Source organism: Daucus carota, chromosome 5 (assembly GCF_001625215.2).
Source record: "Daucus carota subsp. sativus chromosome 5, DH1 v3.0, whole genome shotgun sequence".
Lineage (NCBI taxonomy): Eukaryota > Viridiplantae > Streptophyta > Magnoliopsida > Apiales > Apiaceae > Daucus > Daucus carota.
In genome coordinates this window covers 11,133,642-11,158,202 of record NC_030385.2, presented here as the reverse complement: position 1 = coordinate 11,158,202, position 24,561 = coordinate 11,133,642, and the positions used below count along the sequence as shown (strand labels likewise).

The 24,561-nt window shown below is 34.3% G+C and overlaps 2 protein-coding genes and 2 long non-coding RNA genes across 11 annotated transcripts; 2 read left to right on the top strand and 2 right to left on the bottom strand.

The window, feature by feature from the left end:
• The first annotated feature begins 689 nt into the window (after positions 1 to 689).
• LOC108222235 (uncharacterized) lies at positions 690 to 1,243 on the top strand. Its single transcript, XR_001806930.2, has 2 exons — positions 690 to 860; positions 950 to 1,243. It is a non-coding gene; the product is annotated as an uncharacterized LOC108222235 (long non-coding RNA).
• A 1,406-nt stretch (positions 1,244 to 2,649) lies between these two features.
• LOC108223616 (poly(A)-specific ribonuclease PARN) lies at positions 2,650 to 10,078 on the bottom strand. Its single transcript, XM_017397956.2, has 7 exons — positions 9,517 to 10,078; positions 9,152 to 9,282; positions 8,201 to 8,529; positions 5,185 to 5,298; positions 4,486 to 4,612; positions 4,107 to 4,377; positions 2,650 to 3,643 (listed from the first exon to the last, which is right to left on the bottom strand). The coding sequence occupies exons 1-7, from the start codon at positions 9,870 to 9,872 to the stop codon at positions 2,815 to 2,817; spliced, it is 2,157 nt and encodes a 718-aa protein (XP_017253445.1). The 5' UTR covers positions 9,873 to 10,078; the 3' UTR covers positions 2,650 to 2,814.
• A 181-nt stretch (positions 10,079 to 10,259) lies between these two features.
• Positions 10,260 to 13,757, top strand: LOC108223617 (uncharacterized). 5 transcript variants are annotated; one of them, XR_001807284.2, is made up of 7 exons: positions 10,260 to 10,323; positions 10,659 to 10,750; positions 11,089 to 11,150; positions 11,247 to 11,356; positions 11,654 to 11,770; positions 12,556 to 12,627; positions 13,423 to 13,757. It is a non-coding gene; the product is annotated as an uncharacterized LOC108223617 (long non-coding RNA). The 5 variants fall into 5 exon arrangements; XR_001807286.2 differs by lacking the exon at positions 10,260 to 10,323 and adding an exon at positions 10,326 to 10,484 and having other exon boundaries at positions 10,659 to 10,739; XR_001807283.2 differs by lacking the exon at positions 10,260 to 10,323 and adding an exon at positions 10,336 to 10,406.
• Positions 13,758 to 16,266: 2,509 nt separating this feature from the next.
• On the bottom strand, positions 16,267 to 24,327 carry LOC108224008 (pentatricopeptide repeat-containing protein At5g24830). 4 transcript variants are annotated; one of them, XM_017398524.2, is made up of 7 exons: positions 24,056 to 24,327; positions 23,799 to 23,978; positions 19,536 to 21,102; positions 17,605 to 17,710; positions 17,134 to 17,153; positions 16,912 to 17,038; positions 16,267 to 16,804 (listed from the first exon to the last, which is right to left on the bottom strand). In XM_017398524.2, the coding sequence occupies exons 1-3, from the start codon at positions 24,193 to 24,195 to the stop codon at positions 19,680 to 19,682; spliced, it is 1,743 nt and encodes a 580-aa protein (XP_017254013.1). In that variant the 5' UTR covers positions 24,196 to 24,327; the 3' UTR covers positions 16,267 to 16,804; positions 16,912 to 17,038; positions 17,134 to 17,153; positions 17,605 to 17,710; positions 19,536 to 19,679. The 4 variants fall into 4 exon arrangements, with proteins under 4 accessions (XP_017254013.1, XP_017254014.1, XP_063950192.1 ...); XM_017398525.2 differs by lacking the exon at positions 17,134 to 17,153 and having other exon boundaries at positions 16,267 to 16,464; positions 16,564 to 16,804; XM_064094122.1 differs by having other exon boundaries at positions 16,267 to 17,038.
• Positions 24,328 to 24,561: the final 234 nt, after the last annotated feature.

Here is a 24,561-nt window from a genome sequence, read left to right as displayed (position 1 = left end):
CCCAGTGTTCAGAATTATCAGTTACATCAACCGAAATTGGATCAACAAATGACTCCAAAAGATGAACAATTTTATGTCGTGAAAGGTGAGCTCTTACGATATTCACCACCGTGCCATATCTAATCCAAGTCTTACGGATTGCCCAAAATATCATGTAACCCCTTCTTAGAAACGTTACCGAGACCCATAACAAAACACACAAAAACATCAAAACCGACACAAACATCCCAAAAAGATGGGCACGACCTTGATGACAAGGTACTCAATAATAACTCACCCAAAAGGATTAGATCTTGTTTTATTGAAAAAACTAATAAATATGACAGAAGATGAAAGAACGAAGATGATTAATCAGTAGGAGGATGAAAGATGAAGAGCGAAGAAGTGAAGGCTACAACTTGGAGTCGACTCTCAAAACTGCAAACCGTAAAACTTGGATACTGGTCGTAAGAAGATAATATATATTTAATTCTAAGAAACGATATTTATCTCAATCAAATATTTAAATGTATTTGACTTGTATCAAATATTCAAAAGATCAGATCAAAATATACACTTAGTGGCGTTAAATGGTAGGAATCCGATTTTATTCCCAAAGTCTGCATTTTCCTGAAAATGCTTTTTATTGTTCCATACCATAAACAGCAACACCTCCCTAGATTCTACAACTTGGCCCATTTCTCGGCGAGAAACCAACATTTCTCCCCATATTTACTTACCAATAAATACCTCCTCTCTCTCGTTGCTTTCCACCCAATTAAATAAACAAAAATGCAGGCCTCCCCCCTAAACCTCCGTACCAGCTCTGGCCTTCCTCTTTGTCTCTCAGGGTTCACAAGCTCCCTCACTCTCTCCCAAGAGTACATAATCCCATCACATCAAATTTATATTTTATCTTTTTTATTCTAGCTCTGACCATTTATTCTTCTTTTTTCTGGGTAATATGCAGAATAGCAGATCATGATCTGAGAAGAGAAGCCATGAAAAAGCAAAAGACACAAAGCAGAAGGGCTTCACTCACAGATCTAGAGGCTCTTGTAAATGGGCTCTCTTTTGTTTCTCTACAGCAGCAGCAGCAGCAACTGCTCCCTTGTCCTGCAAAAGCTGCTTAGTTTTACTTTTAGTTTCTGTAATTCAAATGGTCTAAGTTATGGGCTTGTTGATTCTCAAGCTGGATCAGATCTGTGTTTATTTTGGATCATGCTTCTCATTGATTCTTGTTATGTTATGTTTTTTCTTTTCAGTTTTCTCTTTTAACTTGCCTTTCCCAACTAAAACCATAGTTCCCAGCTTAAAGAAAAAACACAGCTAAATAAGACATACTCTATTTAATTTGCATAACAGACCTTTAATTTGGGTATTCTTTTCTTTTGTGTTGATTATAGCATCCAACGGTGAAGGAGCCATGGGGTGTAACGGCTCCCTGCCTGCGGGCACCGCGATCCATATATGATGTACCACATCACCATTTTTATTTTTATAATATACTCCCTCCGTCTCTTTATTCTTTTCCTATTTGGGATGTCGGTACTGCTCATAACATGAGACAAATTACTAATTTACATCTAATTTATAAAACTAAATATAGTCATGAGTGATCTTGTTAGATTCGTATTCACGAGTACTTTAATACAGTGAAGTTTTTATTTTTAATGCTACTACGAAATGAAAGATATTAACGATTAAAAATGTGTGTTGGCAAACGTGAAAAGTACAAACAGGAAAACTATTTAGAGACGGAGGGAGCAGTGATTAGTAGATAAAGTAACATCATTATTTTTATATATATAGTGATTAGTAAATGATTTCTATAGACATAAAACTAAGATGCATTGGCAATGATGCATTAATTTTACATTTCATCGAATATAAGTTCTACATAAAAAATGTGGGTACAATAATTCTTTAATGAACATTTTAAAATTGTGAGCTACTCCATCCGTCTCAATTTATAAGTCTTTTTTGCTATTCTAAGAGTTAAATTGATTAATTTTTGATCAACTATTAGAAAATATTTATTTGTTGTTTTACAAAATAAAAAGTTACATATTAAAATAAACTTGATTTACCTTTTGATGATATTTTTTATAAAAAATTTCAATCATACAATATCTATAAATTTTAGTCAAAATATAGTTAATTTGACTAGTCAAAAGTCAAAAGAGACTTATATATTGAGACGGAGGGAGTAATTTTTTTCATAATAAGAACAAATAGACAATTGAGTATCAACTACGGTTGAAAGAATCAAAATTTAATCAATGGATGCATTTTGTGATATTTTGATGCATACAAAAATTTACATATCCATACTATATATATAATATCGAGGACAAAAAAATTAACAACACACTAAATATATAATATTGAGGACAAAAAAATTAATATCAAATATAGTTTAAACTACTACTGAATTTCAATAAGCATTTTCAAATTTAATTTGTGATTATGGGAAATCTGAACTTAAGTTAGAATTCTTTTGATGTCAATGGAAGTGCCTGAATTCTAATAGAAGTTCGGATTACTTTTAGTAATGACTTTCTTTACATTTAACCCCGAGCAGCATCACCCGAGGACCGAGGTCACCCTAAGGTCCGTCAATCTCATTATGAAATTATTTAGTAATCGATGAGCTAATGGAGCTTTGGGTGCACTAAAAATAGTGAATTTCCTGTAAATAGTAACCAACTCTAACTCAATTCATGAATTAATGCCCTTTGTGGGTGCATATGCTCTAAGTAAAACAAGTCAGCTAAAAATTGGTCACAGGAGGCTACAAGTAGGGAAAACAAAGACTAATCAACGATGCGCCATTTATCTACCAATCTGAGCCTGGGCAAGATGCAAGGAATCTGCGAGTCTGTTGCTTGTGCGGCCACTCGATAAACCATCAAGGACACTAACTAGTTTTTTAATCTCTTTCTCACTTGGAGAAGTGGAACCTGTAAATTGCCCATCTTCTGGGCCTAAAGTTTCTCGGTGTGATTCTTTCTGCTTAGGAACGAATAACTTGGTTTTCCATTTAATACCAATTGTCGCAGCTTGATCTGCAAACAACATTTCTGAAATCGGCGACTCACAAATTTCTTTATAAACTTCGTAATTGGCAGCACAAGTACATCCGCCATCCAAAATTTTTGAAAGTGGATGCAAAACTGAGATTGGGTCATTGTTTTTTTCCAGGGTAGCCTTCAAATGTAAGAAATCTGTCACAAGTTCAGCCTTGCTGAACTTAACAAACACCGCAGTTTCATCCAAGTGGTAAATGGATGCGACAGAGCTTTGCCCAAAAACTTTACATATACATTCTTTTATTTCTGCTGCCTTGAGCTTAGATGGGAATCCCCACAGCAAGACAATATTTGAGAAAAAAATCTTTGAGTGGTGGTACTTGCGGTCACTAGAACCTGAAGACTCCACAATCCTTTTACCAGTCGTAAGATCAATAATTTCTCCATTGATCCAACTAAGATATAGGGTATTTATGCATCCTTGCAGCTTCTCTTCCAGAGCTAAACTTGGAGAGGGTACCTGGGATTCAAACTTTATACCTAGATGACTGCAAGCCTGAGCAAAAACACAACCCGTCATAAATGCATCATAACCGGCTTCATGCTTGGCTCCCGAGTTCCAATTAGACGACCTGGCAATAAAATTTTAGTATTAGTACCCAGCAATTGTACACATAACTAAAAATCAGAATACTTCATAAAATCATGATAAAGTTTCATAGCAAGACAGAAAAAGAAGTACGATAACTATAAAATCTCAGATGCACACATTAAGAACAGATTAGAATGAAGCAAAGCAACTTCGTTTGGGGGGGTTCCTTGCAATAATGATCACATATTGACTGCATTTACTGAGAAATGGTTGTACTCAGAAACATCCCAGATTATGAATGCAAAAGTGAGATAGCTACCATGAATATGGGGATGAGTCTACCTCCTTGGCATAATTAATTAATGGTAATTTTAGCAATCACAAACTCAGTTCCCATTTCCTAAATGGAAGCAAGGAAAATTACAACTTGCAGTAAGAAATGCACAAAAGCAAACAAAAAATTAAAAAAAACACTAAAAGAGTAAATGCACAAGAAAGTTAACCTCGTATCATCTACTTGGACCTCCACCTTAATGCAAGGCTTGTATGCTGATCCAGAGGTTTTGACACCTGACACAATATCGGGACATAGAAAAGCAAATGCTTTGGCAAGTGACGTGCTCCTCTTCTGCTTGATAACTTGAAATACATTGTTATTATTCAGGAGCAGTTTTGTGTCAATTATGTATGGGAAGTGCTTGGCAATGGAGGAAATATAGTCTTCACCGGTGGCAGGAAGAGGAGCTATAAATTTGCTGTACAAATGTGCTATATCTGTATCATGCATAATAACTAGTAAGGACATGCACATGAACTACAATCTTCATGAGACTTGCATAAAAAAATATATCTTAATAACATTTTGCAGAAGATATTTTGTACCAAGAAAGCAATTATGACCAACAACCAATTTCTTTTCAGAACTAAGAAGATCAATCACATGGCGCAATCCAACAGCATTTTTTATCTTCAGCTCTGTCTCTTTAAGAAGGATACCTTTTACCTCTTTCTGCATTACATATACAGCCAAGAAAGATTGAATAAGAAAACTTCGCTCTAAGATAATAGGCGAATAATGCAATTGTGTTACATGAACCCTCACCCTCCATAGATAGCAATAATCCTTTTCTTCCACACAATGTAGTTTCATTTAAAACTTCAACCAATACTATGCCAACTGTAATTTACAATTTATACCTAAACTGATAACTGCTTACTTGCACATTTGTGAAATAGTAAAACAGAAATAAGTTTATTCTTGAGGTTTAGTTTATTTTAATACATGTAGGATTGTTTTTAAAACAGAAAAACTCACTAGTTTTGAACGTTGTTAGAAGGGTTAGGAGTTATGTATGATGTATTATATTGGTTCTAGATTCTTGTTTTCTTGTTTTGAACTTTTACTTGAAAAAATAGAACGGATATGTTTATTTTACAATAACTGATATCATGATACTGAAAGTCTAGTTTCTTCTTAATAATAATTAAAGGCCTGTAAGTAATCAGTATATTGTACTCGATAAATTCTTGAATTATATAATAAGCCACTAAAAAATCAATAAATTTGCTAATGCATCATACCATAAGCAAATCCTTGTCAGTTGTAGAGTCTGTATAAACAAGTAACTGTTGCAAACTGGTGCCCTCACCACTAACGCGAATGTAAGCAAGATCATCAAAATGATTCTTGGTTACCTGCATCGTTGCAGTACTGATGTCAGCAATTGTAAGAAACCACAGGCATTTTGAAAAAACTTGGTGTAATTTACAAAAAAATCATCAAGATATTTAAACAATAACAGAGTGAAAAAAACAGGAATGGAACTGATTAGATATAGTGGACGAAAACTATGCTGTAATTTTTTTTTCTTATTACATATGACTTCTAATCAATAGCATCACCAAACAGAACCAAAGGGCTAAAATCGTGAGAAAGCTTGGTAAATTGAATCCTACATATGATGTCTGATATTGAGTTCACACTTGATATCAGTTTATCACATTGAAGAAGAGGTCTTACATAGCGAATAAATTATTTCTGAACAAGAAACATTGCTTAAATAATTACATGGTCATGTAATACTAATCAGCAGATTTTGTGCAGACTAAAGTGTTTCAAAGAAGTCATCAGAAGTCCAAAACTTTTGCCATTCCCATGCATGTCACACATATATAATACTTAATTACTTATAGTTATACACACACAAGTTTGACTTGACTATATACAGACAATGTTGTAAAAATCGGTTGACTCGACCGAGTGCTTGGATGAGTACTCAGAAATCGGAGGTCTGTCGGTTTTAACCGAGTACTTGGAAAAGTACTCTGATGTTGAAAACGAGTAGTCGGAAATTTAGCTTAATACTCAGAGTTCAAGGATCCAACTGAGTCGAACCGATTCCCGATTTTTATAACCTTGTATATAGAATATAGTGTAGGCACTGAAAAAAGGGTAGTTTGAGGATTGAAGTTGATGGATGGTGACAGAGGATACAAAAGAGCACTTTCGCATTATAGCTTAATTGCACGTTTGTGCACCTTCTTTACATTTACAACTTTATCTTGACCAGATCAGCGTTGATCAATGAATTATTCAATAAGTTCAGCAAAATGCCAAGAAGATTAGGCATAAGAACAAGCTACAACGTAAAAATGGACAACTTACAATAGCTTTCCAAACAAAGGCCAACAGAAAAAAAAAACAAAGGTCGATTCCATCAGGTTATATGAAATGGAAGGAGACCACAGTCCATCTATCTATTCCTCCACCACATCTGAAAAGTTTGGTGATTCCTAAGACCACTTATATCATCCTACTATATTACAATTGACAAGCCAATAACATTCACTAAATCCAATTAACGTTCGTGTATATATAGGATGCAGTTTGGGTATAGCTCGCGCAGTGTTAATTAAAGGCAAAAAGCACAGCGAAGCATGAGGGGTCTCCTTTAGCTTAAGCGCTTTTGGGCTTTTGTAAATGAAGCGCACATTTAAGATATGTGTAAACACTAGACATACTATTTAATAATTATAGCCCTAAAATATTGAACGAGACCAATGTTTCGTACTACTAAGAGCAAGTCCAATGCTAGATGCTATATATCTATTGCTATTGCTATAATATAGCACCAAAAAGTGTTTTTTGGTGCTAAAATAAAATTTGCACTCCAATGCTAAGTGCTATAACTAGTTTCAAATTTAACCAACTCATTAATATTTACCTAACTTTTATTAAATATCTCAACAAATTCTCCCCATTTTCACATGGAAGATGATGTGGCAACATGGATGGATCCATCCTTGGTTTCAAATATAGAACCAAGGATGCATCTATGCATGGATGCATCCAAATATAGCACCCCTTTGGAGTTGAGTTTTTTTACTTTTGATGCTATAATATAGCAATAGAACCAAGTTTAGCATTGCATTGGAGTTGCTCTAAAAGATATAAAGCAGGAGATAAAATTTAAATTTGTCCATCAACATCTTCTTCCTCGCCCATATACTCCCACTCCTCATCAGAACTAAGATCGACATGCCTATTCTGTGCATATTTAATCTCCTCTTCTTCATTCTAATATTGAACATCCTCATCCTCGATCTCGTCAATTAGATGCCTAGAAGTAGATCCAAAATTCCTGTTATTTGTATTTTTCACTCTTGATTTTAACCTTGATGTATATAGTGGCTCTCTAACCCCAGAAGCGTTATAAACATCATTATAGGTTTTAATCTAATATTTTGTTTTATGATGGGCTTTAAAAAGGCCCAGTAGGTTAAATACCAGCCCAGCTGTTTAAATCATATCAGATCTAATAAATTACATATCTAACAAAAGCCCGCTTTTTCACAGCTTTTATGAGCTTCTCGCTTCAGCAAAAAGCGCGCTTAAGCAGGGCTTTCGAATTTGCTCTGGGCTTTTTATAAGCAAAGCCCAACAGGTGCGCTTCGCTGCGCTTTCTGCTTAAGCTGCACTTAAAGTGCGCTTTTGATAACACTGAGCTCGTGTGTATAATTATATACATTGACACTCTTCTAGAAGCCATAACATGCACCTAGTTGTCATTCTGTTTAATGTCCACCTAAGGAAATCATAATCATGTTTGGCACTGCACTTTTCAAGTTTTAGCATTTCGGGAATTGGGAGTTGTCTGCTTAAATTGAATAGTTAAAACACATAAATCATTTCTAACGAATATGAAAGGAATTTGACTGTAAAGTGCTAAACTAATAAAAGAAATTTTTTTCCTACAGATCCTGGTAAAGGTACAGCATTTATTTCCAACCACAATAAAACTTTATGAGGGTGCAAAATAGTATCTGACTTTAAATAGCTATATAAATATATATTTTCTATATCAAACTGTAGGCAGTACAATTGAAATCTTAATAAGTCATCAACTAATTAATTATACAATAGGTTGTTTTTTAACTTGATATTTTTGAGAAATGGGGTTATTTACAATGACTAACAGAATGTAAGTTCAAATATGCAACTAACCAAGCAACCATGTGTGGATGTGTGTAATAAACACGAACAAGAAAATATGCAAAACGATTCTTCTGCTAAACCATGTTCAGTTAAAAACATTACCAACTGAATCAACCTGAGTTGGCGGGATGTAAAACCATGCAGCTTGACAGCTGGACGCATCAAGTAAAAAATGTTTTCAAACTGTTGAAATGATTCCTTTCTGCTCCCTTGACATTCATGATCCCTATTTCTAACTTGTAATAGTCCATTTTTCCAATCACTAATTTTGCTCTTCATTCTCTCAGTGAAAAGAACATCAGCCACCCTAGATATTGGCTTATCTTTTATGTCTTTGGAACTAGGATGTGAATCAAGAAACACATCATCATACAAACTAGTAAACAATCTCCGGGCTTCTTCTTCTTGCCCTCTGGACATATATGATATCCCTGAGATCAATTGAAAGTGTTTGATTAGAACACAAAATAACAAGCACAGTCATCAACTATTATTTTCTAGTACATTCCAGGGCCTACCCAGATATCACCATAAGAAGAACTGAGAAAACACAAACAAAAGATACATTTAGGCCTGGCCATCCCCAAGTAAAGGGCTACTCAACATAATCCTTATACAATTGTGAGGACTTATTTCTCTTTCAGAACACCTTTATTAACAATAAAAAAAAGACACACCCCAAAAATTTCCAACCTTCAAGCCGCTAAGCTCCTAATATTAAAATTTTGCATATAACTACATGTCCTCTAAGACAGCCCTAAATACAGTGTGGAGACTAAGTGCTTGGATTTGTTACTATTAAGAATCAAGGCCAATTGTTTAACCTATCAAGCAATGACAAAACATGTAAAGCCTATGGTAGATGATATATAAATATATATAACAAAAGCAATATTATCTTCATCACGGTATCAATCATTTCTCTAAACTCTTCAGTCAGACCCAAACCTCAGTCGACACCAGCAATAAGTTCAGCTAAAGTAAGACATGAAGTCATGAATAGAATATACTAGAGTCCAAACAAAGCATTACTTAAAAAGAAAAGCGAGCTACCTTCATTTATACAAGCATTAAAATCAAACTGGTACTTTGCCAAGAATTCTAGTGACGCTGTCTGGCACATGAATTCACACGATGTCCCGCTAATAGAAAGCTCTTGACGTGGAAATACATAAAAGTTGTGGCTGTTAATGGATAGAAGACACAACATTAGTAACATTCACAAGATAGCTTCAACTTAATACGCTACGCTCAAAAAACAGGATAACCAGAAATGTGAAATGTGAGCACTAACAACACACAGCAGAACTGAATTAAATACTTGTAGACAAAACAGATTCTATTAATTGCGAGAAACTAATTTTACATTTTGACAGTGCACATTATTGCGAGATAAATGGAAACGAAAGAAGACTAACGGATGAGCCAGGAAGGCGGAGACGTTAGGGTCCCATCGGAAAGGGCAAACGCCAAGCTGAACAACAGCGAACTTGTTAGCGGAGTCTTTGAGTTTGAGATAGCGAATATCGAAACGGTCGAGCTCGAAAGCCTCTCTCCAGGGGGCGCTGGTGATTCCGGTCATTTCGAGATCAATTGCCACGAAATCGGCGGCACGGATGTGTTGCCGGAGGTCCAGGAGGGCGGCGTCGAAGTTTGATTTCGTCACGTTTTTGATGCCAAAGCTGGTGGTGGTTGATGAGCAGAAGCTGCGTTCAATTAGGGTTAGGGTTTGGGAGACTGGCCTCCGCATCAACATCCTCATGTGTTTTCTCATCGCTCCCCTCTCTCTCTCTCTACATGTTTCTTTCTTCTTCACTTAGATACACATTGGAGAACAATTTTTATTCATATCATCACAGAATTAATCAGAAGCGGGAGTATCTCAAAATATCAGTTCATATAAACTACTCCCTCCGTCCCGGTCAATAGTATACGGGGGACGGGAGCGCGGCACGGACTTTAATGCTTTAATATAGTATAGTTCTGGAAATTATTTTTAAAAATTTCTTTTCTCTTTAATTGATATTGCCTGAAGCCTCTTTACACGGTTTTTTACTGAAATGCCCTCCTCACACATACCGTATTTACATTAAAATGCCACTGATACCACATACACTTTCACCAGTTTTAAACTCACTTCATCAGTTTATACAGTTTACAGACACGTGTATGTAAAAACAATGACCTGTGCTTCTTTTACAACCAACTAAGCCATTCTCCCCCCGGTAAGCTCTCCACCTAACGAAATGACGCGTCTCCGTTTTACGCCCTTAATTTCAAAATTCTGTATTCTGATCTTTCTTGAGATGTGCGTATCTTGAGCATTTCAAATTTTGAAATTCAAACTTCCATTACAAACTTATTGTACCTGTTTCTCTTTCTTTATGTAATCTTTCCTCTCCTTCGATATGTTTTTTCAATTTTAAGTTTACATCCATTTGTCTATCCAGATCTCTTCTTCCATTATGTCTCTTTTATTATTTTCTCTGTTTTTGTGGTATATCTCAGTTTTTGTTTTATCTGAAATTGAATACTAATTATGATTGTTCGATCTTTTCAGATGATGATAATTGACCATGTGAAGATATTTTGAATGTTTGGATGTTCACGGATAGCAACCGTCATCATTGTCAGTTGAGTTGTATGTGTTTGGTATGCTACCTGTTTGATTTAAGTCTTGAAAGAGTTTTATTTGTTTTTATGTTTAAACATGTATATATATAGAGACGGTTAGAATCCATGACTTCCCACGTACATATTTCACATTTTGTTTATAGCTTACACATTAATTTTGTAGGAATTTTTATATTTTAATGATTAGGTATTGTACCTTTTACTATATCCATATTGATTTTTTTTTAATGCAAACAAAATGAATGTTAGTTGTTTTTACTTCAATCTCTTAAGTCACATTTATGCGGGTTGTATGATGCGAGTATTATGATTGTTTTGGTCTGTCATTTATAATTGCTATTATCTGTGTTTGAAAGGATGTGATCAAGGTGTTCGAAGAAATGCCCCACTAAATTCAGATGTATAGCATCTTCTTTAGGTAATTACTATCGACTCTTTGTATAATCTATTATATTTTTGTGCATATCTTTAGTTGTCCTGGTGCTGAAATTAAGCAGACATTTGATTTTGACAGGGGGTATGATATAATACCACCATTTTGCAGGTGGGAAAAGATACGAAGAAGGTCTGCCTATATCTATGAAGATCAGTAGTGCCATGAAAGCTGCAGTTGGTGTAAAATTGGTATTTTTAATTTTTTGATTAGTTAATATCATTATATTTTATAGCAAGAAATATGTGATAATCTATAGTTTCTTTTTTATAACATCTTCTATTTTAGTGACATTCTTTATTTATTTTGAGTGTGTATGTTTATATTGATTTATCTATTATGGCCAAAGATTTCATATTTATTCAGACTTTGTATTGTTTCAGTGTGATTACTATATAATGTGCTTTTCTAATACAGGTCTTGGTTTGCTCAAATTAATTTAAGAAAATGACTTGCCTAATATGATTTTTTTTTTTTCATTTTTACAGATTTTCTATTGATGCTCTTTGTGAGTTTAGATTTTTGACATGTCTAAATCATGGAGAATAATGAAGGATATGGAATGTGGAACAATTCTGTAGAATTGATTATATGAATACTTGCAGGTATACATTATCAAACTTGCTACCCATCCTCTAAGTTGGTATTTGCATTTTTTTAATTTCTTTTGTAGATTTATTGAATTAAAATTAGTCGTGGTGTTGCTCTTACAGTTGGATGTCCTTTTAATAGCCATAAATTGTATATGTACTGATCTAAACTTGAGTATAACAAGTTTGGACTCACTTTTAAATAGCGAACAAGAGTGAACTTGAGAGAGCAAAGGATATTGGTTTGTAGCATAGGCAAGTTGCTATATGGTTTCAGAATAGACGATCCTGATATAAAAACCAAACAACTTGAAAAGGATTATGATTTCTTGAAAAGAAGCTATGATAAGCTCGAAATGGATTGTGATAGCCTTTCTAAAGGTAACGAGAAACTGAGGCTCGAGCCAATTTTTATTTTTGAAGAGTTGAGTAATCTGGGAGTCGGGGACTGTTTTGTTCTGTTCTGCATACCAGGATATGTTTTGTTTTGTTTTGCAGAAACTTCCATTCTAATCAGTTGTAATATAAACCTATGTGCTGTTTTTAGTTTTTGATCTGGATAATTTCTTATCCTTGAAGTATATTGCTTTTCATTTATGTTACTGGCCAGTGTTTGTCTTGCTAATGATGCATATATTAATGGCTCCACATAGCTGCTGGATCTTGAGTTATAATGCAGACATCCTATAACTCCAGATCTTGAGTTAGAATACTCTGATGATGAGATTTGCGCGACTACAGGCAGTCTAAAAGGGCCATGAATGTAATTGATATAAATTTCTAATGTGTTGTATTTGCAGGGGACGAGGACAGTGTGTGACCAAAGCAACAAGATATTCACCAGCATATCAGAATTTGTGTATTCAAAGCAGGTTAGTTGCTTACATAAGCATCAGAAAATATACATGCTGAACAATAGGTTTCAGCTATTGCTTTCTTTTGTATTTGAGTTTGCGCCTAATGGGACCCTATTTCAGCAGTTGCACAATAAGTATTCAACTATCTACATTCTACACTGATAGACAGGGGTACTCTACTATTGCAATTCAGTAGTTTCCACATATAAACTAAAATTAAGTGTATTTCTATGCTCGGTTGTATGCGTGATGACCATAAGGCCAAAGCATCATTGTCTCTCAAGGCATTTTTGAGATGACTCCTATAAACAAACGACTGTGTACTTGTGAATAGCTAATATATTTTCACGTCCGATTTTCTATTTAATAATAATATGCTACTACCTCCATCCCAAATTAGATGTCCCCGTTGACTTTGGGCACGTAACTTTAGGTGCATTGACCGTCTACTTCCGAAATTTATTTTTTTATTTTTTCTTTTATAAATGAAAATTTCATATTTTAATTTTTATTTGCAAAAATAAAATTTTAAAAATAAGTCACGTATCTATGCGGTCAATGAACCTTAAATTGTGTGCCCAAAGTCAACGGGGCCATCTAATTTGGGATGGAGGGAGTAATATGTTATCCCTTTGTTGTAGTTCAAGATTTGTACTACTTCTGTTTTGAAATATAGGTCGTTTGACCTTTTTACACGTGCAAAAAAGTCAAATGACCTATATTTCAAAACAGAGGGAGTAGCTGTTTTAGTTCTTCAATTCCAATGATTTTAGATGAAGAAAATCTTAATTATTTATGTTATTTTGGCAGAGGATGCTCAGCTGACTCCTTTATTGCGCCTTGGAGCTGGAGCTTGTGCTGGAATAATTGCAATGTCTGCCACTTATCCTTTGGACATGGTGCCACTTATCAAACCCTCTGCTTATTCAAAGAAGCATTAAGAGGTTGAAACACGTTATTTGGTTAATTTTCAAGTCTGGAACTTTACTCTCCCCCGTCCTTTCAATTGTCAAGTACTCCTTTGTACATAGATATAGTTTGATATCAAAATGAAATGGTGTTAAATTTCGGTACTTGAAAAAGGAACTTTGTACAAAATAAATACCAATTAACATATAATTAATGTTTCAAATGATTTGTTAGAACTTGAGTAATGTATATTTATAGACTTGACAGTTTTTTAGTTACATGAAATTAAATTTTATTAGAAATCAGAAGAGCTGAGAGGACTAAACGCATGTCTTCAGATTTATTTTTTTTAAACAATGGAAGCAAGTCTTTTAAATTTCATGACCAATGAAAATTGATTTGTATTGATTTAAAAGCAGGTTGTTTTATAATATTTCATTAATATTTATATTTCAGATAATTAAAAATATATACATATCTAAAAATAAAAAAAAATCCTTAAATTTGATTAAAAAAGTTTACCCAGGCAGATCCTATGATTGGGCATGTACAATATATTTAGAATCGGTGAATGGATTTGTGCCCAGTCCAATAATGTGTCTGTTTTGGCGACTAATTTTTTAGTAAAATTAGTCAATTTTCTTAGAATTTATTCGAATATAAATATTAAAAAAATATCTTTTTAGTCATTATTTGATAAAAAATACTCCCTCCGTCCCACCAGGATGTTTACGTACACTGTTTGCACGCATTTTGAGGCTTTTATAAAGTACAGTTCAATAAAGTTTTTTTGATTTTCTTTCTTTTTCTGAATACAAGTTTAAACGTTAAACTTTTTTTTGAGATTTTTTTAAAAAATAAATATATAGCGTAAGTATACCTTATTGGATCCTTAAAATGCGTGCTAAAAAATAATGTAAAGAACCTGATGGGACGGAGGGAGTAAAAATTTATCTTAGAAAAAATAAATTTTATTTTCTTTACTCCAGAAATAAGTCATTATTTTCCAAAAGTAAGTGTTGGCAAATAAATTTTAAACAGAGAGATAACGTAGCCAAACAATATCATATTCATATGTAATATCATCCACTCATATGAGAGATTTTAATATATTCATTAAAATTTTGAAGTGTTATGTTAATTGTACTATGATTAAGATGATTATATATTTTTTTTTAAAAAAGAGAAATAACTGCTTATCCAAATATATTTTATTAACATAGTTTGTGTTAATTTAACTCATTTCTTAGATTTTCAATAAAAATTAAATTTTTTATACCATGCGTAGCGGGCAAAAAATCCTAGTTTTGTATAAAAGTATAACATTTATACTTTTATACAAAAAAAAGAAAATCTTAAAAATAAGTTGTAGAACTATGTTTTATAAGAGTCTTAAAAAGCGTGTCGAGCAATGAAAAAAAAACGTATACAATTGACTGGGACAGAGGGAGTAGTATGCAGTACTCAAGTGGTGTATTTAATCAGAATTTTAAATTATGTTTGAAATTCATTGAAGTATGATGATATTTAGATATTGACGGATTATTTTTGTTAGATTGTCCAATATTTTAAGTTTTTTGAAATCAATGAATTTTTGAAGCATCGTCTTCAAATTCTAAAAAATCTATATCATGATATTATCTAGTCGAGCAGATGTATGTTTTGCTTGTTTTTTCGTCTTGATCTTTTCCAAATGAGAGCAAGCGTCATCGGTTAAGAGTCACCACTAGTGAGCTAATTGCTCCCAACATTTTGGTATGTGACACAAATCTGGAACTTCTCTTATGTGTCTTTTGCTTGTTTTTTCGTCTTGATCTTTTCCAAATGAAAGCAAGTGTCACCGGTCAAGACTCTCTTCCCTCGTGAAGTTTCCACTATCTGCTTAGACCTCGTTTTCTTCTTTTCCCTGTAGGATCCGAGTAGGTCGGGCCTTCCACTGATCCTTCTGGAGACTAAACTTCGAATAATCTTTTTGACTATAACTCACTCTTGAGCTAAATCACCACTAGTGAGCTAATTGTTCTCAACATTTTGGTGTGTGGCACAAATCTGGAACTTCTCTTTAGATCTTCTTCTCCGGCTATCTCATGGTTTAATAGCCGTCTCCGGTGGAAATATCAGGTTGAAATATAGAAGAGACCCCTCATTCTAGCGCCAATGTCATCCCTTCCCTTACAAATAACAATATCTTTTTCTCATTGATTTTCCAAATTTCCAAACCCTGCTTTAGCTTTCTCTTTTACTCCCTCCGTCCCCCTCATTTGTTTACATTGGGGGACGGGGGCTCGGCACGCATTCTAATGCTCTCGTAAAACGTAGTTCGGTAAATTATTTTGAACTTTTTTTTCTTCTGTATAAAAATTTGATGTTTAAATTTTTATACAAAAAAGAAAAAATTTAAAAATAAGCTATAGAACTATGTTTTATATGCGCATTAAAATGCGTGTCGAGCAGTGTGAAAAAACTGTAAACAAATGAGGGGGACAGAGGGAGTACTATTTATGGAGTCCCTTCCGGGATTGGTTCGTTGGCTTTCGTTCTTCATGGGCTCACGTCCAATGCTCCTCTCGAGCTAATCCCCAACAATGTCCCTGCCTCATCTTCAAGAGCTGAAGGCGTTCTATAAGACTTATAGCTAGAGAAAAATTGGCATGGTTCCAGAGTATATTGTGTGGGCAGATCTCGCCAACTTGGCATTGCATAAGATATTATCATACATGCTAGTTTATAGTTCGACAAAACATAGGAAGATGAAAATTTTAACCAATGAAAAAGCCTGTACCTCATACAGCTACACTCACAACACAGGAGGTAATCCTTCTTATGGTCTCAACAGACCTAAAAAACATGTAATGACTGCAGAATCCAGAGCTTATGGGTACTTTCAGATTTTCAGCAACAAAGATAGAATTGTGGAGCCAGCAGATGATACAGATTTACAGCCTGACTAATTTACGAGAATGCATTAGCCAATAAATCTTGACATTACCTGGTCTAATTAATTTTGTGAATTACACAATGACAAATAACTTGGACCTCCACCTTAATGCAAGGGTTGTATGCTGATCCAGAGGTTTTGACACCTGACACAATATCTGGACTTAAAAAGTAAATGCCGCAAGTGACGTGCTTCTCTTCTGCCTCATAACTTGAAATGGATTGTTATTGTTCAGGAGAAATTTTGTGTCAATTATGTCCGGGATGTGCTTGGCAATGGAGGAAATATAGTCTACGCCGGTGGTAGGAACAGGGGCTTTAAATTTTCTGTACAAATGTGCTAAATCTGTATCATGCAGATTAACTAGTAAACAATATGCACATTAACTATAATCCTCATGAGACTTGTATGAAAACATAACTTAATAACATCTTGCAGGAGATAATTTGTACCAAGAAAGCAATTATGACCAACAACCAACTTCTTTTCAGAACTAAGAAGATCAATCACGCGATGCAATCCAACAGGATTTTATTATCTTCAGCTCTGTCTCTTTAAGAAGAATACCTTTACCTCTTTCTGCATTACATAAACAGCCAAGAAAGATTGAATAAGAAAACTTCGCTCGTAATTGTCTTACATGAACCCTCACCCTCCAAAGATAGCAATACTACCTTTCTTCCACACAACGTAGCTGCATTTGAAAATTCAACCAATACTACGTTAACAGTAATTTACTATATATACTTAAACTGATGACTGGTTACTTGCATATTTGTGGAATAGTAAAAGAGAAATAAGTTTATAGTTGAGGTTAAGCTTATTTTAACACATGTAGGATTGTTTTCAAAACAGAAAAACTGATTAGTTTTGACTGTTTTTAGAAGGGTTATAGTTCTGTATAATGTACTACATTGATTCTCGATTCTTGTTTTAAACTTTTACATCAAAGAATTGAAACTTTGAGATGTTAACACCGATACGGTTATTTCACAAATGAGAAAATTGATATCATGATACTGAAAGTCTAGTTTCTTATTAGCAATAATTATAGGCCTAAGTAATCAATATATTATAATTGCTAAATGATTGAACTTATATAATAAGCCACTAAAAAATCAAAAACTTTTGCTAATGCATCATACCATAAGCAAATCCTTGTAGTCTCTGTATAGACAAGTAACTGTTGCAAACTGGTGGCTTCACCACTAACACAAATGTAAGCAAGATCTTTAAATGATTCTTGGTTACCTGCATAGTTGCAGTACTGATGTCAGCAATTGCAAGAAAGCACAGGCAATTGAAAAAAACTTAGTGTGATTTATTAGAAGAGCCTCAAGATATTCAAACAATAACAGAGTGATATAAATAAGAATGGAACTAATTTGATATAGTGTACAACTCTCTACTCTAAAAAATTTCTTATTACTCGTGATTTCGAAACAATAGCACCACCAACAGAACCGGAGGGCTAAAATTGTAAGAAAGCTTGGTAAGTTAAATCCTACATACGGTCTCTGATACTGAAGTTACATTTGATATCAGTTTATCACACTGAAGAAGAAAGGTCTCGCATAGCGAATAAATTATTCTGAACAGAAAGCCTAGCTTAAATAATTACATGGTCAATTAATAGTTAATACTAATCAGCAGATTTTGTGCAGCCTAAAGTGTTTCAAATATGTCATTAGAAGTCTAAAACTATTACCCTTCCCATGCATGTCACAAATATATAATACTTATTGTTATACACACGCAAGTTTGACTTGACAATATACAGTTAATGTTGTAAAATCGGTTTACTCAACCGAGTACCTGGATGAGCACTCAGAAATGAAGGTCTATCGGTTTTAACCGAGTACTCTGTTCGGTTGAGTACTCTGATATTGAAAAGAATACTCAGAAATTTGGCCGAATACTCGAAATCCAACCAAATCTAACCGATTTCCGACTTATATAACCTTGTATATAGTGTAGGCACTGAAAAAGGATAGTTTGAGGATTAGAGTGGATGGGTGGTCACAGAGGATGCAAAAGAGCACTCTCGCCTTAAGCAAACTGTATAGCATAATTGCACGTTTCTGCCCCTTCTCCACATTTACAACTTTGACTTGACCAAATCAGCCTTGACCAATGATTACTTCATTGAGTTCAGCAAAATGCCAAGAATATTAGACGTTAAAAGAAGCTACAATGAGAAAATGGAGAACTTACAACATCTTGCCAAACAAAGGCCAAAAGAGAAAGGAAAAAAAAAGGTCGATCCATCAGGTTATATGAAATGAAAGGAGACCACAGTTCCATCTATCTTATCCCACCACCACATCTGAAAAGTTTGGTGATTCCTAAGACCACTTATAATCATACTAAAATACAATCGACAAGCGAATAACATTCACTAAATCCAATTAACGTTCGTGTATGTATAGGATGCATTTTGGGTATAGCTTGTGTGTATAATCATATACATTGACACTCTTCTAGAAGCCATAACATGCGCCTAGTTGTCATTCTCTTTAATCTCCATCAAAAGAAATCATAATTAAGTTCAGCATTGCACTTTTCAAGTTCAGCATAATGGGAGTTGTCTGCTTAAAATTAATAGTTAAAACACAAATCATTTCTGACGAATAGGAAAAGAATTTGATTGTAAAGTGCTAAACTAATAGCAGAAAGAAAATTTTTACAGGTTCCCCTGGTCAAAGGTACAGCCATTATTTCCAAACACAAAAAACTTAATCAGGGTGCAAAAGCTAACTTTAAACAGCTATATTAATATATATTTTCTATATCAAATTGTAGGCAGTACAATTACAATCTTAATAATCATCAACTAATTAATTCTACAAATTAATTGTTTAAAGGGAAAACAAAAAAAATATCTGGAGTCCAAATAGTTGTGGACGATCACCAATGTAAAATGGAAAACAGCTGGTGTTAATTTACCGAAATGATTTTTATTTGTCAGAAAAAATCCAACAGAGGTAGGGGACTCTAGATTACAAGTGCTACAAGTTTAAATTAGTCAGTAAGCTTTAGTATATGAATATTGAGTTGGTAGAATTGAGGGACATACCTTCTTGAAAAAGATGCAGACATGTATGGAAAGAAGTTGCCGCCTTCTTGAATCTGAAGTCATACATGTGCACTGATAACAAGGTTGTATCACTTACAAAAGGTGAATCTTCACTGTCAAAAAATTATACAATTTGGCTAATTTTCATTTATCCCTTCTTAACCATATCTGATAATTTTCAAATGCCTTATCCAGCTCTCCCATCCTCCAGTGCTTCTTTATAATTATTTGAAAAGGAACATGATCAATCATCAAACCAGAGCTGATCATCTGGTCAAACAAAATTTCTGCATTGATTACTTTACCTATTAAACAAAACCCTTTCAAAAGTTGGGTGTAAGTTATAATGTCAGGATGGCATCCCTTTTTCAGCATTTCATCATGAAGTAAGAGTCCAATATGAACATGTCTGAGACGACAAGCAGCACCTATTAATATATTATAAGTAACTACATCAGGATAAACTCCATGAAAGATCATTTCTGTCTTCAGATTATGTGCTTCAACAAGTTTTCCTTCCCGTGCTATTGCATTAATCAATGCATTGTAAGTAAATATGTTAGGAAAAATGCCAGATGCCACCATTTGATCGCGAATATAAAACGCTTGTTGCACATCCCCGTGTCTTCCATAACCATCAATCAAAGAATTCCATATATATATATCAGGTAAAACTGAATCCTCTAACATAATATGAAGATACTCTTTAGCTAAATCTACATCACCATTGATACACAAACCTTGAATAAGCACTCTGTATGAAATAATGTTTGGAGGAACCCCCATTTTCGACATCACCCCGTGAATATAACAAGCCTCGGTAGTCTTTTTTTCCTTAAAAAGAAGACTTAAAAGAGCGTTATATGTGAAAACATCAGGCATCAAACCTTTTTTGTACATTTCACATACAAATCTATATGCGAGACTATGGTGCAAGCTCAAACCAGCTCCATGGATCATTACATTATATGCTACAACATCTCTTGTTCTGTGCCCTTTGGATATTTCCTCCCAAATAGCGAGGGCACTAGATATATCTCCATTCTTGAAGTAACCATTCATAAGTATAGTTGAGGTGATCAAATTTGCTGTTTTACTTTCAGGCTTATCTTCTAGAATTTCTCCTAAGAGTTTTGTAGCCTCCCCAAGTAAACCTTTATTGCATAGTGCATGAACAAGAATGTTACAAGTAACTCTATTTGGTCTTATAGCACAAGTACTCATGGTGGAGAGAAGATCTAGAGCTTTATCCAAATCATTACTGGCACAATAACCTACCATTAGAGTGTTATAGGTAGCACAATTGGGAGAAGGACCTCTGCATAACATATCTATAATAATCCATTTCGCTGTCTCCAAGTCGCCGCTTTTGCAAAACCCATTTACAAGGTAATTATGCGTAAGCACATCAGGAACTAAAAAATTCTGTAACATCTTGTTCCGAAGCCATAGGGCCACTCCTAGCTTACTTTCCAAACACAAAGCTTTAATAATGGCCAGATGTTGAGAGTAATCTGCTCCGAAATTACATGTAGTAACTCCTAAGTGCGCCCATAATTTGTTTTCCCTACAAGAGCATGTAAACATATCAAATAGACTTGACATAACAAACAAATACATTCTTCTCACATACTACTTCCTCAATCTCACATCATATATTATAATTTCTATTTTGGGATGTCCTCGTATACATATCGGTTTACAATTAATTAGCACTACATACATCAACCAAAAGTTTCCAAACAATAACCTAGAACATGTTAATACTCAAAATTTGTCGAGTATATCTGTGTGAAAGAAGTCTAAATTATCACCTCTACCTTACTAACATAAGGCATTTCTTCGAATAAAATAAGTTGAGCACAAAAGGACAAAAAAATGTTTATGAGGTGAATTATTGAGAAACAATGATATGAAGAAATATTTATATATACATATACATATATACATATATATTAAAATATGTAGAGTTGTGATTCATAATTATTATAATCTACCACATTGATCAAACATGGATATTTTATAATAAAGGCAATAAAAACATGAAGAATTTGTTTTCCAACAGAGAGTATATTTCAGACATTTATCTTGCTGTGGTGGATTTTATAAATTGGGATACAAATTGTGATAAACACACAAACAAAAAACAAAATAGAAAGAAAAGAAAAGAGTCAGAATAAGCCATTGGTGATATCTGTAAATGCATAGAAGACAAAATTTGGTTTTGAGATTTGACACAAGAAAATAGTCCATGTCTGTATAGTAACTGATTCTACCTTTCATTTTATATGAAGCATTCATGCTGTCATGTGATACAAAGCACATATCTGCTACCATTAATGTAAAAAAAGTCCTCTCTTTCCCTGTTCTAATATAATACAAGATAAAATTATTTATGTTACAATAACCAGCCACTGTGGAACACTCCACCACCCTTCCACTACACATTGTTAAACATATTTCCTTCAAAGATTATAAAGGTGATTAAATACTCCCTTATGCTGACTAGCCGTTGCTAAACAAAAAGTGACTACAAGTTTAAACCAACATCTAGCCTAAAAGTTAACTGACGTAGAAAAGCAATTATCCACTTGTCACCTGCGGCAACTAATCATATCTTACTAAAAAGAAAGGAGCTTAGCCTGACTAAACTTAGATGGCTATAAAGTAAAAGAAGTACCGCTTCTTTTGTTTTGATAGCGACCGAAATGGTAGGAACGGCCAGTCGGCCACTTAATAAAAAATGATGCACCCCAGTTCAGTTTCCTACTATACAGTAGTAGGTCTTAATTGTGCTTCATGCTACTACTGCTCATTGCTCAACCAACGTTTTTCTACTGCATATAAAAAACATATACCCCTCATGATTCAACTCAGTAAGTGACCATGAACACAAATAGTCCCCCCACTAGTCATCTGGTGGCAAAGGGATAACTGAATATAAAGTTTCAACTAGAATATATCTAATGGCCAACTGACAAGATATAGTCACCGTCTCATTGATTAACCACCCACAGCATATAAACCATCGCCAAGTTGACTTATAGTAGTTTGACTGGACTATATAAGGTAGAAACATGGAGTCATCTGTGCTGATTCTGGTCACAAAAAATAAAACCGGCCCCTGAATCAAAAAAGTCCCGCTCCAGTTTAATATACTACTTTTCTTTTTATAAGAATTCTAGCCTTAGGATGACCTGTTATTTCGTGATGCAATTAATTTTTATTTTTGCATTCATATCACTTGGTATTACTTAATTTAACCTGTGTTCCTGTCTCCGGAGTAATTCAAAAGCTATAACAGAGTGATCCTGACTTACAATGGGAAGTAAAAATATAATGAAAAAAAATTAATGGATATATAAACACTTAAACGCTTTCATTTGATTCATTTCCATAATCCCAATTTTGAAGTGAAGTATTAAACGAAAGTATATACAAACATTCTAAAGCTTTTTATTCACTTCTCCTGTTTCCAGTTTTGAAGCGAAAGTATTGGAATGAAAGTAAACGTTTTGGCACCTCTTACTTCCCTTTAACTCATGAATTTTTCGGGATGAAAAATCAATGTGAAAGTATATTGGCCTCTGTAGATATGTGGTTACAATAAGTACCTCTGTAGTATGTATAGCTCATATCTACAGTGGTCTCCTCTTGTAGATATGTGGTTACAATAAGTACCTCTGTACTATGTATACGGTATTGGCCATGTAAATTAACATATTCAATGTAATTGTTGCGTCAGGACATAGTTTTTATACTTGAAACATTATATGACCCAGGATTTTGAAATGCAGATACCATTGGGAAAACTTTACTAGTGAGGCAGTATCTAGGAGGTGTAGCATTCAACATCACCAGACATGCTTTTGGAAAATGATTCATTAACTTGGTGGGGGTGATGGGTGAGCAGAGCAAGGAGTTTAAAGCTATAATTGCTGATGGTTCAAATCCTGGTTCCCCTCTTGCAAAAGCTGAGCACATTTCATGGCTCCAGTGGTTGTTTTCGCTTAAAGCAGAAGCATTTGCAAAAAAAAAAGGGTGTGCAGGGATAATCTCACTTAGGGGTGGCAAAATTAGACACCAAAACCCAACTCAAAAAGGTACGAATTAGGGTCAGAGTATTTATATTTTAGTTCTTAGTATAATAATCATTCTAACACATTTAGGCGGATGATTAGGAGTAATATTGTTATTCTTCTAGGATAACAGAACAAGGCACAACACAAATTATTACAAAGGCAACAAACATTAATGAGCTACCTCATCGCTTTCAAACGGTCTAAGCTCCCTTTAAGCATATCATCCAACACATTGAACACCGCCTCGGGAGGCTCTTCTTCCTTATCACCACCAGAACCCTCCTTATTCGCTTTGCGCCGGTACTGACTACCAACATTTGCAATCAAATCATCAATGTAACACGGAATCGCCTCATTTTGCCTACAAAATCGAGCAAACAAACATCTAATCACATACATACACAACAGATTCGTGAACTGAAAAGGTGCAAAGTGTACCTCTTGTCGATAAAATGGAGTTGAGTTTTGTGCGAAACGGTGAATTTGATTGAGTCGAAGATCTGAATACTTGCGTTGAGGAGACGAAGAAAGAGGAGTGAAGTGTCTACTAGAGACCCAGCAGCTAATGAAATTGACATGGCTGGATTCAATTGTGTCAATGTAATCAGGCTTTGTTCGTAACAACAATGCTTCAGCCTAATTGGCCTACCACCTCCCTCTCAGATGGGAAAAGGGTGAGGTAACAATTTCAGTACATAAATGGCCGTCACTTCAAAACTCAGAGTTTTACTTTTTAACATTTTACGATTCACTTTCCGGTTTTAAATTAAAATTATTTATCTTTCATTAAACTATCGAGTCTAAATCATAATCATCATTAATTTAATATTAGAACTTCAAATTAACCGTTGTTAATATTTTAGGGTTCATTTTTGGATTTTAGAATGATTTATTCATATTTGAAATTAAATTGACTTACGGTTAAGGTTTGAGATTTGAGGGTT